The sequence below is a fragment of the Amblyomma mixtum genome, chromosome 9 (assembly GCF_055824585.1).
Source record: "Amblyomma mixtum isolate Tamu chromosome 9, ASM5582458v1, whole genome shotgun sequence".
Classification (NCBI taxonomy): Eukaryota; Metazoa; Arthropoda; class Arachnida; order Ixodida; family Ixodidae; genus Amblyomma; species Amblyomma mixtum.
This window is the reverse complement of record NC_143020.1, coordinates 9,339,114-9,358,496: the sequence shown is the minus strand read 5'-3', so window position 1 is coordinate 9,358,496 and position 19,383 is coordinate 9,339,114. Positions and strand designations below refer to the sequence as shown.

Here is a 19,383-nt window from a genome sequence, read left to right as displayed (position 1 = left end):
TTATGGATATATCCCGCCATCACTGCACCGGTTAGTGTCGTCTCGAAGGTGGGCTCTGTTGGGCAGCTATAAGAGGGCTGCTGTCAGCTCAGCGCTCTTATCTCCTCTACTCTGGTTTCGTTGCCTTTTCGCACTTTTTTTAATTGAACACGGCCCCTAAAAATTGCACATTCCTTGTTAATATATCGGGACATTAATTCAAGTGGGCAGGTTTCTGGAACAGGCTTTTCATCACGTTTGCGGAATTCTTGCGCAACTTTATCGCGTCGAAGCGTCTGCGATAATAAAAAAAAACGCCACAGAAGCAAGTTTAGTAATATTTAATAATCGGCAGTCCATTACGTTCCCACGAGCAGAAGATTTTTTCGATCATGGATATAATTCGTACAGCGGCATACAATTTCCGATTTGAGTTATTAATGCAAAAACATTATATATTCCATTAGCACAGGAGCCAGCGTCCGTCCCCTTCCATGTCACAAAATTCCACAGTGACGTCACCACGCTCTCGCATGACGTCAGGCGTATGCCACAAGGTAGTGACGTCTACTGCAAAGAAAAAAAACAATAAAATTTCTTCCGAAAGCACCCGGATTTGACGCAGGTTCTTTGACACTTCGAGGCGAGCACGCAACCCACATGGCACAAAACCACGTGACATATTGGCTAATCTTGGCGAATATAGGTGAACCCTGTGTATGCGTTTCCTTACAACTGTATGCTAATTAGTAGGTGTATATCGTTAGAGAGGAAGAAATCTTTAATAAATCTCGCAGCAGAGCTGTCGCTGAGACGGTGCTTTCGCATTCAAAGGCCGTGAGCGGTCTTAAAGGGACAGTGAGGAGAGCTCTATTAATATTTTTTTTGTAGCAAAATCCGATAGTTCGGCATTTCATGGCTTTGTTGCCACTTGGCCGGCAGCGAAAGATGCATTTATTTCAAATAAATTTGGATTCGAAGTTGAAAAAGCTTTTCCCGCCGCTCTGATTCAAACTTGGGATTATGCTATGACGACACAGGACTAAGTGACGTAAACATGACGTGCACATGACGTAACGCAGACTCCGTGATTCCTGGCGGCCAGCAGTGCGGCCTAGCAGCAGCCGAAAAGAAAGCCACCGTCGGCCGCACGTTGAAGGCATCTATCGGCTATGGCGGCCGTCGCTTCGTTTACGTTTGCACCGGCGTTTTGCCAGCGTTACGATGGATCCCGCTCTCGAAGTCGTCAAAGAAGTGCTCGCAAATAGACACCTTTAGCATACCATGTACCGTTAGCGGAATACCGGAAACCCGCCTACCGCCGGTGAGCAGGCGCTGATTGGTCGCGAGCAACACTGTTTTGTCCTATGACGTCAGCACGCTTGTACTTGCGATTTTGGCCTGTGGCGGCGATACCTGTATTTTGGTTCTTACTCATTTCTTCGTTACAAGAGCTTTGTTGTCAGTATGAGTGGAATTTTTGTAATCAAGGGCTGGTATTCTGTCGATACAAGCCAACTTCAATTTCTCCTCAATGTCCCTTTAAGTGCCCTCCGTAATTTTTTAGCTGTGTAAAGGACCTTATCGGATTTTCGTTCAAAAATAATGGACGAAGTCATGATGTTAGGCTTGTTGGTGCTCGCTGGCGCCATCCTTTATCACATTTGTTAATGCGATAGTCCACACGTGACACGTATCATTTTGGTGCCAAAATAAGGTGAGGCGAGGCAAAGCAGAGCCTTTAGCTATAAGAACAGCAGTCGATATGCATCCTGTGCGGCACAGTAGCGATTCCGGGGCCGTTGGTTTGAAATTGGCTTAAATCAATTTGCGGTTATAGTGAGCAAGAGCGTTTGAGAGCTAGAGCGTACTGTATTTTGCGGGAAACTAAGGTTTGACGATTATTGTTTACCTTTTATTAACATATTCCAATTACCTCCGACTGATGTCTCAGGGAAACCCGCGACCGAAACAGGAATGGAAGCTTGCAACTCGCAGTTTATAGCTCGTAGTTAGCCTCATCATCGAGACGAACTGTTCTACGGAGAATTCGGCGTGTATCAGGTGTAAAATGAAAAACTACCACACAAGACTGCTATAAAGAAGTCGCAGTTCGTACGATCTCCGTATGACATGATGAAAAGTCACTTCGAAACAGTGCAGAAACGATGTGGAAACCTGCACGGAAAAAATGTAGAGAGCATACTAAAAGGGCCTCTAAAACCGTACGGAAAACATGGAGAGTAAACTGATTTCTATATTACTGCGTTCCCGGCATACCAATTCTCAAAGCCACGGGCATCCGTTGTCCGAAGCCTTCACCCACCCCCTGAAGCCTTCACCCACCACACAGTGAATGAGTGAAACGCAATGGGAATGCGCACTGCGTTAGCAGTACTACGACCATTTGTCGGGTTCGTAGGGCGTCCAGCGTAACAGCCTTGAGTCAATGCAATCAGCATCACTAGAGTATGACAGAGAAACTAGCGTTCTTGGCGTTAAAGAAAACTATCCGCGGACGCGTGCGCGTAGCGTGGAGAGCATGACGCACTGCTCGCCCGTAGGCTCTTGCCAAATTGCTACTCGCTCCGTTCTGTGTTTCAAGCGCGCGGACTTGTTTGCTTGGGTGGAAATTTGGGCAACTCGGTAATTATCCATAACATAAGAGTAGCGCAAAACCAGGACAACGAACAAAAGGGGTGTTGTGGGTGTGTGTTCTCTCCCCTTTTGTCCGCCGTCCTGCTTTTCCGCTACTCTTATGTCTTGTTTGTTTCTCCGGCCAAAGCGAATGTGCAAGTAGGGGCGGCAGCCCGGCGCTTTAGTTGAGCGGAGCACCACAGTAGACTGTTTTAGTAGAGCCTAGATAGACATACGCAAAGGCATAGAGAACGGTATAAAATAGCGTCAATCGTACTGCGCACGCGCCAAACGCCATTTCAAACCGAGGTTTTACGCATATTAGCGTTACGTACGCTGTTTTTCTAATTTAGCATGGGTGCTCTTGCGTACGCTATAGAAAAAAGCCGTTGTCAATATGGCGGCACCTACGTCACCCGCTTCAGAGAGAATTCGTCCATGCTTTGGGTTTTTAGGCATATTCATTGTCTATAAATGGTACACGTGCCAACAGCAATACGAATGAGGAATGAACGTGCCCTATTTTCAATTCTGTGCAACGATTCCGCTGTTCTTAGCCCTAAGAAGACAGCGCTTACTGTGGATTGGCTTGATTTGTGTTTTTACGCCAAGGTAATCCTAGCCTTGCGAAATGTAGTAGTTTCGGTGGTAGGCAGATGGACTCGAAGGAACTCAACATGATATTATTAAAAAAAAACTTGCAAAGTTCAGCTGCATGAAAAATATTAGGCCCTGGATCGACTGAACTGGTCATGGAACTGGCTATCTACGCGATACGGCTTGGATAACCTTGGCTAAGTGCGAAAAATGTGTCACAAAACATTTTTACATCTTAACACCAGATGGCGCGACTGAGCCCTGCGATACTGTGGCGTTCGGGTCGGCATATGATAAACTAAAAGTGCTCATGCGATTTCCACTGTTACCTCCCGCTAAATGCTTGCGTATAACGTACGTAAGCGCTCATACGCTATACTAAAGGTCTCTAATCTTCGCCGCCAGCGACACAGAGAAGGACGACTTCGGCATTTGCAAACGTAGATTTCGGGTATCACATTCAGTGATCGTTTAGATTTTTTTTTTCGTATTGTCGCGAGGCGTTTTACTGTTTATTCCTTAGTTTTAAATGCCGCCTGCGCGCGAATTCATCGCTTTATTTGGGATTCAAGACGCCATCAGATTTCTCTCAAAGGATAGCAGCAAGGCTAAAGTGATTGTACGTTGTTCCACACCGTCGTGATTGCATTGCACACCGTATTTGGAAAGTTTACTATCAGCTTGCCCGGGCGAGAGCGGCGGGCGTTCTGTTCGACGACCGCCGAGCGCGCTTGTTGCGTACGTCACCGCCGAGTCATTTAGTTCATTGTGGGCGCATGTCAGCCCCAATAAACAGTTTCTTTTGGAAGCCTTCTTTCGCTGTCTTCCTCAGTGCCTGAACTTATATGGCGGAATGTTATACGGACTCAGTTTGCCCGTAAATCCACATGTCCTGTTCGTGTGGGACGCTTCAGTAAGGAAGGCGCGGTAACTGTCTCACTCCCGGTGTTGTTCTGGACTGGGTCTTTTGGGAAGACATGGGACGGAAACAGTGACAACCAGGGGATGGAAAGGAGTACACGCACAGGGCCTATGGGGAATGCACGGTTGTTTCTCACCACTGACGTACTCAAACCTGGCGCAGATGAAGCGCGCCGCCCAGCGGGCCAACCTGGAGGAGAAGAAGGCGGGCAGCAGCGGCCAGCCGTCTGTGCTGACCGCGTCCGACGGTTCTGCGCCAAAGAAGCCGCCAGCCAAGCCGCCGGAGGCCCACAAGTGAGGAGGGGCACCATTCAGGGACGCGCACTGCGCCACGCGTGAAATGTGAATAGCTATTGAAGCGGTAGCTTCACTACTATAAGTCTCGAGCTGAGAGTGCCGTGCGTTGGCGATGACCTTCAAGGCTCATTCGAGGTCAAACCTTCAGTATACTAGTTTGGAGAACCGGTGGATGATCAATGGTCAGACCAATGGTCATGCAATATATCATCAATATATAATCAAGGGGTCAGACCTGTAATCGTGGCTGCAAAGCTTCATCTATATTATTGATATAAGGTAGAGATCAAGCGCCTGTCACCTTGACGATACGACTCAGATGACCGGCTTCCCTGGTCGGCAGGCCATGCCATTCGTTGTTTCGACTGCTAACTTCACGCTGCCGCACAGCTCCACTACACCCAGAAATGTGCAGAGCACAATCGACTGGGGAATAGTGCAGTTGTGCGCTACCGCGTCGCTAGAACAGAAAGCCCTCGCTGCAGGTGGCTTGCGCCGACATCGTAGCGACTTCGATGTTGGTGAACGCAGGACCACCGTGAAAGTCGGAGCGACTCTCTAATCCGTTCATCACTAGCTTCTCCCATTTGCACTGCGACTCCTATGCGTGGTCCACAATCATGACGCCCATGACGTCAAGAGAAAGCAATGTATACAACTGCGCAGACAAGGTCGAGGAAATAAAGGAGACGCTAGACGTTGCTGAAACCATGAAAGACATTTTCACTGACCCCCCCACACCCCCCAAAAAAATTAAGATTGGAGTGGCGGCGTAAGAGGACGGCCGATTCCCGTCGCTATGGTTCAGCGGTGGCGCTGGCGGACACACTGAAGGTTAGGCTACAAGCAACGCATTTGAAAGCAGGAGGCGATATCTACGGCTGCCGCCGCTTTACCTTATAATGCGCAGGGTATTCCACGGAGATGCGGAGGGCGTAGATTTTGACCCCACGTGATACGCGCGGTAGTCTTCTCTTGACTCCCATACCCAAGATGCTTTTTGTAACCAACAGCATGCATCATAGCAGAAAGGGTGTATTTCATATTTTTCCTCGTTACTACTGGTATCTAATTCGCATAAGTTATATAGCTATGAGTGAATCAGACCATCACTTCGACACCTCCTAATCTTTATAAATAAACCTCTGTCTCCCCCCGATTTTATAATCGCGAAATATAAGTTTCAAATCGCGGTGACTCTGACAGAGGGAATTCCCGCCCGCATCGGCAGCCGGTGGTGGGGCCGGCGGAGGAGCGCCGATTGTTCATCGCGCAAAAAGTGATTAGTGGAGAGAAAAAGGCACGAAAATTGCTTTCGAATACATATATAACTCAGCCTCTTACAAACGCATTAAAAAAATCTTTTTCGAAGATATTCGTGAAGCGGCATCGTTTAACATCTCAGGAATATCGCAACTTTATGATAGCACTTTTCAGAGCCCCTTTAAAGAGCCCTTTAAAGTCAGCTGCGGCCACCCTTCACTTCTTAATCTGATCCGCCCACCTAACTTCTGCCGTCCCCTGTTACGCTTTCGATCTCTCATAATCCACTCCATTAGCCATGGCGACCACCGATTAACTTGACTTCGCATTACATTACCTGCCCAAGCCCATTTATGCATCTTGATTTCTACTAGGATATCAGTGACCCGCGTTTTTTCCGTGACACAAGCTCGCCTCTTCCTGTCTCTTAACGTTTCGCCTATAGTTAGCTCACTGCGCTGTCCTGAATTCAAGTTCTACCAATTTTTTTTACATCTACTCTTCTGACGAATAGGTTAGAACCGGCAAGAAACAGGTGTTGTATGCTTTCCTCTTCATGGGCATCGGTAGACTGCTGTTCATCATTTGAATGTGCGTGCCCAATGCACGGGCATGCATGTTGATTGCCAAAAGCCTGAGTGGCGAAATATACTGCTACTGCATCTAGGTAAATCTATATGGGATTTTACTTTCAACCCGGTGGAGTGCGCGAGGCTTTCTTAAAAAACTTGGTTTGCATTAGCGGGAAAACCCATACCAGCTCAAATGCTTGCGTCTTAGCCGCTACGCTGTACAACTTTTTCCCTCGCCACTGATCTGCTCCTTAGTTGCTGCGTAGTATTCCTGCTGCAAAGCACGTTTCTTTTTTGGGTTAAGTTTTATTACACCTGTGCTCTCTGGTGAAGTATGACAATGGTTCGAGGGCAATTGTTCAGCAGTAGAGCTTATTACAGCGCTGGCTATCTCACCCTAGCTGCCCCGGTTTCGCATAGTCGTCGTCGTTTTCGCGTTTATACATGCGCCTGTGCTATCAGCAACGAATGAAACGCGAACAACAAAACTGAAATGGCAAGAACGACAGCACCAAAAAAACACCAGCATATTAGGTCATGGAGTGGAAATGCAAGACAGTTTGAAAAATACTTTTGAAGAGGAGTGTTGGCGCGTTCGAAGTGAAGATAACTGGAGAGAGTACTGAGATTCCTATTTCTAAGAGTTTTATATTTTGCTGCCCGTGGTTCAGTTGTGTTGCTCGCGTTTCATTTCTTGCTGACAGTACCCATGCAGCGGAAAGTTTACGGAGGGCGACTCAGTTTATCCAAGTAATATTGCATGAGATTTGATTGATGCAATTTTAACTTGGAAAATTACAATTATGCTCCATATATCTATCCCTGGATGGATTTAAGTATTGTGCTGAACCTAGATTTTTTTTCACTAATATATTGTCTGCTATATATATATATATATATATATATATATATAGACTTAGTGTTTACAGAGCTGCCGGCTCGGGGGCACGGCCCCTCCAACCTGGTCTAAACATTATGCCGAATGGCGAAGGCCATAACACGAACCATGATGCACACTAGACTTCATCCCAGTCGCGAACCCGCCCAATCATTCATAGGCTAATGAGTCTTTCTGAACACATAAAAAAAATGGGCATGGGCAGGGCTTTCTAACGCGAATGCAAGATAGCCGATGGTCGTTAAGGGTTAACGATTGGATTTCAAGAGAAGCCAATTCGTATCAGGGGGCGACAGAAAGTTTGGTGGGCAGATGAGATGGGATAAGCTGGTTGCCGATGGACGCGGTTAACGGTAGAGATCTTCGAGCTGCCTTTGGGCTTGTCAGGGCATAGCTACGCTCGTGCTGCTGCTGCTGATGATGATGACGATTTGGCAGTTTTGTGTTTTGTCGCTGGCAGTTCTGTGTGAGCAGCAGTCCTGCGTGACTGTGTTAATCATTTGGTGAGGCAATGAGCGCCGATCACTCGGCGTATACTTTTAGGCTAAGCGGCAGGAGCTTTTATTCACTCCCGATAACCGTATCAAGATGAAGTGCTGCGTAGTGCAAGCGTGCGTAGCATCTTCCAAGCGAAACAAGCGCATCAACACTGACTATATTGCCTACTTAAATACCGGCTTTGATATCGGGACGGTCTCACTATAGGACAAAATGTAAGGTGAGGCTAATTAATAGAACACAGCTTTTTCCTGCACCACTGCTGTATCGCAAGCGGAAAAAGCAAGCGGAAAAGGCAATCATAATCTGAAATACTGAGACCTAAAGTTGAAAAAAGAGCTGCCCCTCCTCCGCCCCCCGTCCCCCCCCAAAAAAAACAAACAAAAAACATTCGTTTGATGTGTGTGACGATTAATGGTACGCATCCATAGTTCTGTCGCGTAGCAGCTTGTGGGCGACAAGATAGCAAGAGGATTTATTGGGGCGAGTTGCAGACTGAGGAAGAAAGCCAGAAGACCAAAGCGAAGGCCAGAACTTAGACTGAAGAAAGTAGACAATGAGATAACCAATGTCCTAATAAGGGATGCATATAAAAGACCGCTCGGCATTCCAATCAGGACTTCAACAGAAACGCTACTGGAGCTGGGAGTTCACAACACGATTGATGAAATAACTGAAGCCCACATAACATCGAACAAATGCCGCCTAGCTAACAGAAGAACAGGCAGAGAAGTGTTGGACAAACTCTAACTGCCATACATGAGCACAACGCCAGACCAACATGAATCGTCCGAGCAGATGGACAACATTATACAAGTAAAACACATACCAAGGATCATGTGCCAGGTACAGCACGGAGGAAGACGACAGGCCGCAGTAAGAAGAGAACGCAGAGCTCAAGCCACAGAAAAACAATCGAGGAACGACAGAAACTTATTACAAACAGACACTTCAGGCCGCTTGGCGCAATCATGGCGAAAGCCGTCATAGTCTCGGATGGCAACCTCAGCAGTAGCGCATCAATCAAGTGCGTAGACCCAGCCCAAACGGAGGAGTCAACCCCTGCGCTCGCAATAACCACGGAAAAAATCAGGGATTCGCAAGAAACATCGAGGATCTACATGAGGGGCAGAATAGGGCAGGCGCCATTATAATCTTGAAGGACACGAAGGAAGCTGGAAAGCTAAAAAGCTCCTAACGACACCAGCGCATCAGTCTGTAGAGGCGAATGAAAGCGCACACACACTAGCCCATCACTCCCACCCCGGGCACCCCGACACACGGACGAGCACAATTACCCAGACATGCTGACCACATACTCAGAAATCCTAACAGCGCTGTAAGCTATGCAGAATAGAATACGCTCCACTGAAGGAAGAACAAGAAAAGGAAAGTCAATAACACCGAGAATTATACAAACGAACAGACTCGAGCCCCAAAAGACCACCCAGAAAACCATGAGCCACAGTAGAGCACACTGTGACTTATCTGTGAGGCGTACCTATAACACACATGTACGGGCCTACCGAAGAACTTGAAAGGATAAAAGGACTGACGATTGAGCGGCGCGAGGAAATCCCGTCCAGTTCAGACTCGAAAGTTCATCAGGATCCGACCGAAAGGGCTAGAGCGGCTGCAAGATGTAGAGGACTCCAGGAATGAGGTGACCGAACATCAGTTTTATCCCAATAAACTACTTTAATCATCATCATCGCTGAGATTGCTCACGCGGCAATAGTTGGCGTCACGCCTTCCACAATACGGAGTATGGCAGTATTTTGGATGGTCTCAGGCTTTCTGTTTGCCGCCATGTATAGCTCTAATATTTTATTCAGTTTGTTTTTCGTTTGCGTATTACTGCAATGCTGGTCAAAATACAAGTCTGCTGTCTACTCTTAAGGTACAGACTTTGTCAAAAGTAACCAGGCTGCATGGTTTTGCTTCTCAGTCCTATATTTAAACTGTTTTTCCAGCCCTCAAGCTCTAAATCTCTGTATGGTAAGGAGAACCCCTGTCCTCACCTTCAAATAACTTTTCGACCTTAAGGAAAGCCGTAAACGCTCTACTATACAAATGAGAAGCAAACCATGCAGCCTTGTTAGTTTTGACGAAGACTGTACATGTTCTTCAGTCAGATGGAAAGCTGCCATGCCCTGCAGGTGTTGGTGAAGAGTTCAGGAGTCTGTTTTTAAATGGGTTTGCAATCGATTAAAATATCTAACTGTTCGTTCCTTCGTTTTGTAACGTTTTGCTCTATTTCTCTTATAGTGTATTTTAAATGTTTTTTGTCCCATATACTGGTCCATGGAGAGTGTATATCGAGAGTATATAGACCATTTCTATAAGGGCTAAGCTGTGCTCTGGGTGTCACAGGGTCTTCTTACATCATGTATACAGACCATTTTCATAAGGGCTAAGCTGTGTTCTTGGTGTCACAGGGTCTCCGACCGCACCTCGGAGCGCACCAGCGACAAGAGCAGTGACAAGAACGCGTCGCGCGCCTCACCCATCTGGTCGGCGAGCACCTCCGGACGCGAGTGGACCGGCAGTGGCGCCCCTGGCGGAGGCTTCGGCGGCGGACTCCGGCTGCTCCTGCTGGGTGACGAAGGAGACTCGTGGGCGTGCGTGTACGCCGTGCTGGCCTTCGTCACCCTCGCCAGCGTCGCCATGATCGTGGCGGCCGTCGTCTCCCCGGAGACGGTGCGCAAGATCTTCGCCTTCCTGCTCAACATGGACTCCGCCGTGGCCGTGGCCGCTGCCGCCAGTGCTGCCAACACGTCCAGCGGCGAACGCCGGCATGCGTGAACACTCTCCTATTCGCGATGCTTTTTGCAATTCAGTACCCTCATCATAATTTATCTGCCTTTTCCCGCTGGAGCATTACGTAATAGGGAGGCAGAAAAATATTAATGCTCGAATATTAATAGCTGATGGACGTTCTGCGAACTTGTTTGAATAAATAAGCAAATAAATAGAATAAGAGGGCATGCTTCAAGAACCATTCACAAAGCCATATATGTTTGAATTTCGTGGAGTTGTGTGCTGTCATTCATTGGCGGAAACGTGGTAACTAACACTAAGAAATACAACGGACCACGAAAGGATACTGACAGGACGGAAAAGCATCACCAAGAGTCTTTGTTCTTTAATTTGCGCAGTGATGTTATGTTCACGAGAAGCGTTTCACTCCGTTTCACAGAATGTGGATCTCAATGTCTGAGCCGAGACCGCGCTTGTGACAGATCAAGAAACTGCGTTCTCATTGACATATGAGTGTCACTGCCTTTGCATTGGACAGTCCGGGATATTGTCATTTCTTTGTGATGTTGTCGCCTCAGCTGTTGGTTTATATTTGGGCTCTTTACAATAAATGCTTAGTTGAAAGTCAGCATCTCTTACGTTTTTAGTACTGTTACGTTTCGATTTCGTCGTGTGGAAGAAAACGGCATGGTTGCAACGGAACGCCGACTAGCCCCGAAAGGCACGTTGGGTCAACGCCTTGATTACCCGCAGGAAGCCGCGTCCGTCTGACAGGATGAAGTTTTGAGCGAGCGTCTCCCCTACACCGAGTGCGAACGCACGTTCGAACGCATGAAATGCGCCGGAATGCCGCTCGTGGCCATTCCAGCGTCTGCTCGACGTGGATGGCATCTTTCTCCCTCTCCCAACACGTGACGGCGGCGTGATCCCTCAGGAGAGTGTGTGTGTGATTGGTGCCACAGGGAACTTCCTTCCTCGGCAGGCCCAGCCCCCTTCTAGGGAACCTAGGGAAAGGGAACACTTAAAAACCTCGGCAGCGAGTACGGCCGAGGGGTCTCATCTCCAGGTCTCATCAGATGGTCTCATCATGTGCTCTCCTCATGCAGCATTCCAGCATAGAGCGTCTCGTCACCGAGCTCCTTTGTAAATAATGTAAACTTAATTGTACAAAGTTTTCTCTCCTTGTTTTTCCCGCATCCTCGTCTCCGACCTCCCTCATTCTCTCTCCGGCGCGACCGTGCTATCTGGTCTTTAACAGTACGCACTCGTCTGCTGTTTTAGCCATCTATAGAAGTTGGTTTCAGCTGCCCTATATTCCAACCAGACTGAACCATACCCAGCACCCCTAGACGTAATTTCTATTGGAGGGCGTAGGCACTCCTGTAGTGAGAGCTCGGACACGGAAACATAAAATATGCTACGTTGTTCATCTGCTGCAGCAAATCACAAAAAAAAATAAAACTGAGGCATCTTGCCTAACGACACTACAGCGAGCTATGGGAGAGAAAACGCATGTAACGCTGAGAGTTAGAGCGGCGGCAGCGTGGATTTGGGACGAACACGGGTAGCATGAAGAACAGAGTCTTCAAGATACACGTGATTTGGCTGCGGACGCGTATCAGGCAGCTGGACCATGGACGAACGAACGAGAGACAGAAAATCAGAAGAAGTAAACTTTATAATAACATTTCAGCAAAAGCACAGAAACACATATACACGACAGTTGCAGTAGCGTCACACTCTGCAGCCAGTGGTGCTGAGGTTAAGCGATGCGCCCCTCCCCCGCGATGGTGGGTGCTGCCACAGAAGGGACTTTTGCGACCCCGGTTGCTCTTCCCGGGGAACCTCTAGTGGCCAGTCATTAATTTACCGTCCCCTGCCATGGTGGGTAGTTTGCTCACAATAAGGTGAGCAGGGCTTCAATCCTTGGGCTTAAATTTTCCCTCGGCATGTTTCCTCTAATGCTCAAGCATAAAAAAGAAAACAAATAGTGCGCCAGAAGTGCGACAAAACAAAACCAGCAATACAAGAAAACTTGCTTCTTCCTTGTTTCGCAATGCACATTCTCACCTTGTTGTATATTGTTCACTCGGTGGTTGCATACAGCATGTCGGCTGGTTAAAGTTTAATGTTAGCGTCCGTCCTGTTCACCCCTGAGTCCTCGCACAAGCTCCTTCGCACTGCTTCGAGATGACAAAGGTCGACATCAGTGTCGCTAACGATGTGTCCATAATGTACAGCCAGCAAAATGAACTAACATTCCTTCACTCAAGGTAACTTCACTTTGATAAAACTTTTTCCGCACCTCTTGTGCCGCTTGATTTTTGATACTAAAAGCCAGAGCCATAAACCACAGTGTGTTTTTTTTTCGGACTGGAACACCGCTAGGTGAGTACCGACGGCGCGCTTCTGCATTGCAAAAGAATTCGGCACCCCTACTGCTTTCAAGCGAACGTAATTGTCGGTAGAGAAGTGTTGTTTTATTCGCCAGCAACTGAATGCAATCGGGATCGAACCCGTGAACGTGCCTTCAGCAGTCAAACACCGCAGCCGCAGAAATACCGCAGCAAGTATCTCTCTTGAGCCGTCCGAAGAACCTGAAATCATGTCAAAACTACTCAACGTCATACTCCCGGTGTTTAGAAGCACCAGTTTTGTAGCCTGACGCTTTCGCCTCTTGTTTACAATATTTGGTGTTCACTGTCCTTAGTTCACCTTAACTGCGAGATTCTAAGTGAGAACATGATTCTCAAATGAATTGCTGATATTTTCTGCATCATAACCTACACCCGCAGAAGTTTTACTTCCAAGAGTAGTGCACGCGTAAGGCGTATATTATTGCAGTCTGAAATCATTGCGCGCGACCAAAAGGTTATAACGCGGCGACTTTCTCTTCAGAAGACGGCGGTAAGCATTTGAAAGGCGCATCCCTGGTTGCATTGGAGATAATGAATCTTGCTAAGCGCACTCTGCCAATTTTGCTAACCAACTAACTGTTCGCTCGGAGACATTCGCTGTACTCATACCTTAATCGTCCTTTCGTGTTGGCCGTCGCGACACTTTACGTTTTGTTTTAACGCTATAACACTAAACGCCCCGTCCAGCGGCAACCTTTGCTTCATCGGCGTGTCGAGAAGGGCAGGTGGCCCGTCTGCCACCTAGGTCAAGTGACTTTGTGACGTCATCACAACCTGCCCATTGCTGCTGGCGGCAACCTGCCGACCGGATTGTGAGCAAACTGCCCACCGCGGCAGGTTGTAACTAAATTAACGATTGGTCAAGAGAGGTTGCTCGGGGAAAAAAAGTAACGTGGGTCCTTGTAACACCCACCGTTGGCTGTGCTTGAAACAGCCACCTGCCGAGGCAGTTGCACGTCGCTTAACTGTTTCACCATCACGCCAGGCGTGGAATGCAGACCCCCATATCGATGAATTCAAAGTAGTGAATGACCAATTCTTCATATTAACCGATGCGGAATACATTCCGAAAGAGACTAGCAGGGGGATAGAGAGGTTAGTCTTTCTGGGGGCCAACAGATTTACGACAACTATTAGTCTTGAAGAAGCGTAGCTTCTCGGGCCAGTTGGTGCATGGTAAGTGGAAATCCAGTGGAAAGGACGTGTTCACGAGCAGGAAAAGTACACAGGGCAACGCTGGAAACCAAACAAACTAATGACGTCCAGCGGCGAAGGATCGTTTTTTATGCAGTGGGAACAAAGCCGGGCTTTGCAGGAGGGGTAGGCGATGGTGCTGACGCAGAAGAAAGCTTTGTCTGAAGGATTCTGAACATGCAGAAAGATGCCCAAAAAGGAAGCATAGTATTGAACGTTCTCGGGACCAACTGCAGAAGGAAGCACTGTTGGCACCCAGGAAAGGGGTGCAACAGTTACTCCCTGGAAGCAGCTCTTTACAGAAATAATGCAAACGAAGCGCGATTTCCAGCCGAAATTAGAGCGGGATAGTCTGGGCGGAAGCAGTTATGACACGCAACAAGAAAGGAAACAGGAATAAACACACATGAAAATACCAGAATACGACCCCACAGTATTTGGATTGGGAACCGAGCACGGATGTGACCAGGCCATCCAAAGTAGACGGTGCATAATGGAAACTAAACGACCCTTATATACAAAGCACACGCATTACTTCGGTTTACCGCTCGCAGTTTTACGAAACATATTGCCGGTCAGAGCAAAGTTTCGTGATTTTGCTGTCATTTGATTTTGGAGCAAGCTACGGCAAGCCTTAAAGGGTCAGTCTACTTATAAATAATGGCATATTCTGGTAGTTGGCACCCTGTAGCGTCAATAATGAGGGAACTGCTCCTGGTTTAGGCAGGAATTTGTATTTTAATTTGGCGATAAAAGTCGCGTAAAAATGCATGGTGTTGACCCCAAATGTGCCTTTTGTTGCAGCAGGTGATAGACTTCTTTTGTAGAAGCATAAGTGAATATACTATGTACCGTGACCATGCCCCAGTGTCACAGAAACGTACGTTTTGTTCTAGTATACTCTAGAATGCGTACCCCTCGCGTTCTCTCTAAATCACATGAATATTTATATTTATACGTAGGCTAAACACAGGCACATTCCCACTTTTAGTTCAGTGTATGCTAGCAGAGACGCAAAAATAAACTCAGCCAATAGTGCCGCCATCTGGTTTTCAGGACTGGAACCATTACTGTAAACAAACCGATTCTCCTGTTGAAACTACAATCGGCAGAATGGCCACTCCCATTAAACAAATAATCCAAATTTATCACTTATACGTTCGCTTATAGGTGAGGTGAGATGAAGCGAAAACCGGTGCCCCATTTATGGCCAGTGAAAGCACTGAAAAAGGCAACAACAACGAGAATTCAGTCCGAAGCGAGGGGTCCGATTTCGAAGGGCGCCGCCATGTTAGTCGCTGCGCGGCGGAATGCGTCGGGATCGTTGCTGCTCTCGTCATTCATTCCATTCATTCATTCAGAATGAATTAATGTCGCGACCGCGTTCATTCGGAGTTGACCACGGTGGAAGAGTTGACTCATATGGGTCAATGTTTTGTTCGTTCATCCTGTACAATATTGATACATGCATTCGAAGAGAAAGAAGTAGTGCATGCACGAGAAGAGGAAGAAGTTAGCTCGCTCTCGCTCGCGCGCTTGGCCACTGAGGGACCGCCGCAGTTTTGTCGTCTCAGCTCCGGTGTTCTATTTCGCGTTGCACGCTACAGTTTGGTAGAGGTGCTGGGTACGCTTCCCGAGCCGCGCACTCCGTACAGCGTCACTACGGACCTCACACCGGTTCACCAGCGACCCAGCCGCCGTCTCCGCGGAGAGTCGCCTGAATTTGGGCCCCTCCCCCCGCCAACAAGGACGACCCAACCTCGACCGCCGAGCCCAACTGACATGGCCACTGACACCAGGCCCCCGCCGCCGATCCAGCCTCTACCGTCGAATCCAACTGCCATGGCCGCTGACACCAGGCCCCTGGCGCCGATCCTTTGCCACCCACCGCGAACACCGCCATCTTTTCACGGTGACGTGTTCGAAGACGCTGAGGATTGGCTGGAGGCCTTCGAGCGGGTGGCACGCTACAACGGTTGGTGCGACGAGCGCAAGCTCAATAACGTCTACTTTGCCCTTGAAGAGTCTGCCAGGACGTGGTTTGAGAACCACGAGGCTACCCTTCCCAGCTGGCAGGCGTTTTGCCGGAGTCTCCTGGCCACGTTCCCCAACGCTGACCGCCGGGAGAAGGCTGAAGCTGCGCTGCACTCCCGAAATCAGCGCACGAACGAAAGTGTGCGCATGTATACCGAAGAAACCACCGATGATTTTCCTTTCCTGGGCTCTGTTAGTACCACCCAAATGGCGCAGCTTCAGAGGGCGGACACGGAGTTGGCGCCGCTCATCGATTACCTCGAAGGCAGTGAAGCTCCCATTCCGCGTGTTTTTCTTCGAGGGCTACACACCTTCACTTTACGGTCTGGTGTTCTCTATAAGCGCAATTTTGCCAACAGCGAGGAAGTGTTCCTACTTGTCGTACCATCACAGCTGCGGTCTGAGATCTTGAGTGCCTGTCATGATGCACCATCCGCCGGCCACCTTGGAGTCAGCCGTACACTCGCGCCCATTAGACAAAAGTATTATTGGCACATGTTACTCCCATCGGTGCGGGCCTACGTAAAAACGTGCCGTGAATGCCAACGTCAGAAGACTCCTCCATTGAAACCGGCCGGATTTCTTCACCCCGTCGATCCACCGAAGACCCCTTTCCATCAAGTGGGCATGGACCTCCTTGGTTCATTTCCGAAGTCTTCGTCTGGAAAGCGTTGGATAGTCGTTGCGACTGACTACCTCACACGGTACGCTGAGACCACGTCTCTTGCCAAAGGCACTGCTGCTGAAGTGGCGCAGTTCTTCGTCCACAACATTGTCTTGCGTCATGGAGCACCCGCCGTTGTTGTTACTGACCAGGGAACTGCTTTCACGGCCCGCTTAACCAAGTCCGTGATGACTCTGACGAACACGAGCCACCGACGTGCTACGGCGTATCACCCGCAGACAAACGGATTGGTAGAGCGACTCAACCGCACACTAGCCGACATGCTATCAATGTACGTTGACGTCGAGCATCGAACTTGGGACGCCATTCTGCCTTACGTAACGTTTGCGTACAACACCGCCCTGCAGGAAACCACCCGACTGACCCCCTTTCAGCTTGTCTTCGGTCGCCAGGTGACCACTCCGTTGGATGCTATGTTGCCCGTTGACCCTTACTGCGACTCTGACGCTGACATCGACGTAGATACCTTCGTTCAGTGTGCTGAGGAAGCGCGTCAACTGGCCCGCCTGCGCATCCACCGTCAACAGGAGGCTGACGCCACTAGGTACAACTGTGGACGCCGTTTCGTCAGTTATGCTCCCGGCGACCTTGTGTGGATTTGGATACCTGTTCGTCGCCGCGGGCTCTCTGAAAAGCTGCTGCGCCGATACTTCGGCCCTTATGAAGTAGTTCGCCGCATCAGTGATGTGACTTATGCAGTTGCTCCCACCCCGACAGCCTGTTCATCGCGCCGGTCGCACCGAACTGAAGTCGTACACGTTGTTCGCATGAAGCCTTACCACGACCGGCTACCTGACTGAACTGCCGTCCACTGCAGCTGTGTTCTCCCCTTTCGGTGACTTTTCTCTCCTAGCCGCATCGTGTCGATGCTGCAGAAGAAGGGGGCAGTGATACATGCATTCGAAGAGAAAGAAGTAGTGCATGCACGAGAAGAGGAAGGAGTTAGCTCGCTCTCGCTCGCGCGCTTGGCCACTGAGGGACCGCCGCAGTTTTGTCGTCTCAGCTCCGGTGTTCTATTTCGCGTTGCACGCTACAATATTCTCTTTTCAACTTCACTCAGATTCTGCAAGCTTGACATACTGCCTATAAAACAAGATACCATGTGCACATCGACGCCACTTTGTCTTGGATTGGACTGATTGCCGCTCCCTCTCAGGATCATGGTGGTCACGTTCCTGTATTTTATTAATGATAAAACACTGCTTCTCGTAACTGCGACATAAATAACCAATGTCCTTTCAGTGGCGATTTCTTTTAATCATCTTAGCACTCGAAAACTGCACTTGATAAATTGCTATCACGTTTGTATTTTCATGGTTGCCAGATGAGTATACCATCTCATACAGGTGTGTTCATACATCGATCAATTCTATTTTAAAATGTTCTACCGCACTTCTTGGCACCACACCTGGCTAAACGGTAATTTGGGTAAAGGGCTATCAGTTCCCGCAAAGAAAACATGGCCGATAAAATTCAGTAGACTGGCCCTTTAAAGCATACGCAGAGCGGTTTAAATCACGGCTTTGACCAAAAAAAAAAGGGGTCGAACCATGCATACATTCTTGCCGGTACTTAGCAATCATCACAACTCCTTGTTTTCAGTATGGTTAGAGCAGGGCCAGTTGGTGCATACTTCTAACGAAAAAAAAACAGCGGAAGGACGCAGACACAGAGAGGGACACACAGGACCACAGACCACAGGACCAGCCTCGTCCTGTGTCCCTCTTTGTGTCAGCGTCCACCCGCTGGTTTTTCCGTTAGATCCTTGCGGATAAGGTTGCCTTGTTTGTAGCATCTAGACATTTGTACATTGCTGCTTGTTGAGATGTGGTGTCGAAGGCCGTGGATCACTTCGTGTTGTTACTGGCAAGCAGCGGCATGGGGGATATAATTTTTGCCGCTCACCATTTCGCGAAGTGTCGCTGGCACATACACACCATCAGTGAAGCTCGTAAACAAACGGGAACGAAATAAAACTACGTATACTCGCTTGAGAACACTCAGCCTTTTAACTCATATTCGAAACGTATTGAAGCTCCAAGTAATTGGTTATGCATTTTTTTAGCTCCCGGTCGGTTCGGTACTATTAAGCCTTTTTCTCGCGCAAAACAGTCTCTCCGCTTCGGCACGGACAGCGATGGTGCTGTCACTGGCCTTAAGATGGCTCATTCACTCTTAAGCATTCGGCACGGAGAGCGAGCGACAACCGCTGCCACCGAGATGCTGCCTCATTCACACTTCCCGGCCAAACTTCAGTGATTTTGTTCAAATGTGAAGCCATTCATTAAGTAGTTTTCTCGGCTGGCAGCACCAACTCGATAAGCACTGATCTCAGACGGCGTGAAACAACGTTTAATGCGATTTCCCAAGTCTTATTAGCCCATAGTGCCGCCGCTGTTTCTCTCCGACCGAGAGTACGAACAGATACGCACAAGCAATGGTCACAGTGGTCACAAGCAGGGGCAAAGCTGACTACGCAAACTAATAAGGGTAAATTATAAAGCAGTGGCAGTACAAAAGTAAAAATTGTTAGTTAAAAAATGCCTGCCGAAATAAAGCTAAAAAGTAAATATACGGTCTCACTTAAGGTGACGTAGAGAAAATAAGTCTAGGCTACCAAAAAATAAAAAA

At 48.4% G+C, this 19,383-nt stretch overlaps 1 protein-coding gene across 1 annotated transcript in view; it reads left to right on the top strand.

The window, feature by feature from the left end:
• Positions 1–11,024, top strand: part of LOC149328258 (uncharacterized) — a 30,297-nt gene extending 19,273 nt beyond the window's left edge. Inside the window, exons 4-5 of the mRNA XM_089559982.1 lie at positions 4,298–4,428; positions 10,101–11,024. Of these exons, the coding sequence (XP_089416108.1) occupies positions 4,298–4,428; positions 10,101–10,467 (498 nt within the window). The 3' untranslated portion in view covers positions 10,468–11,024. The remainder of the gene's footprint in view (positions 1–4,297; positions 4,429–10,100) is intronic.
• The last annotated feature ends 8,359 nt before the right edge of the window (positions 11,025–19,383 follow it).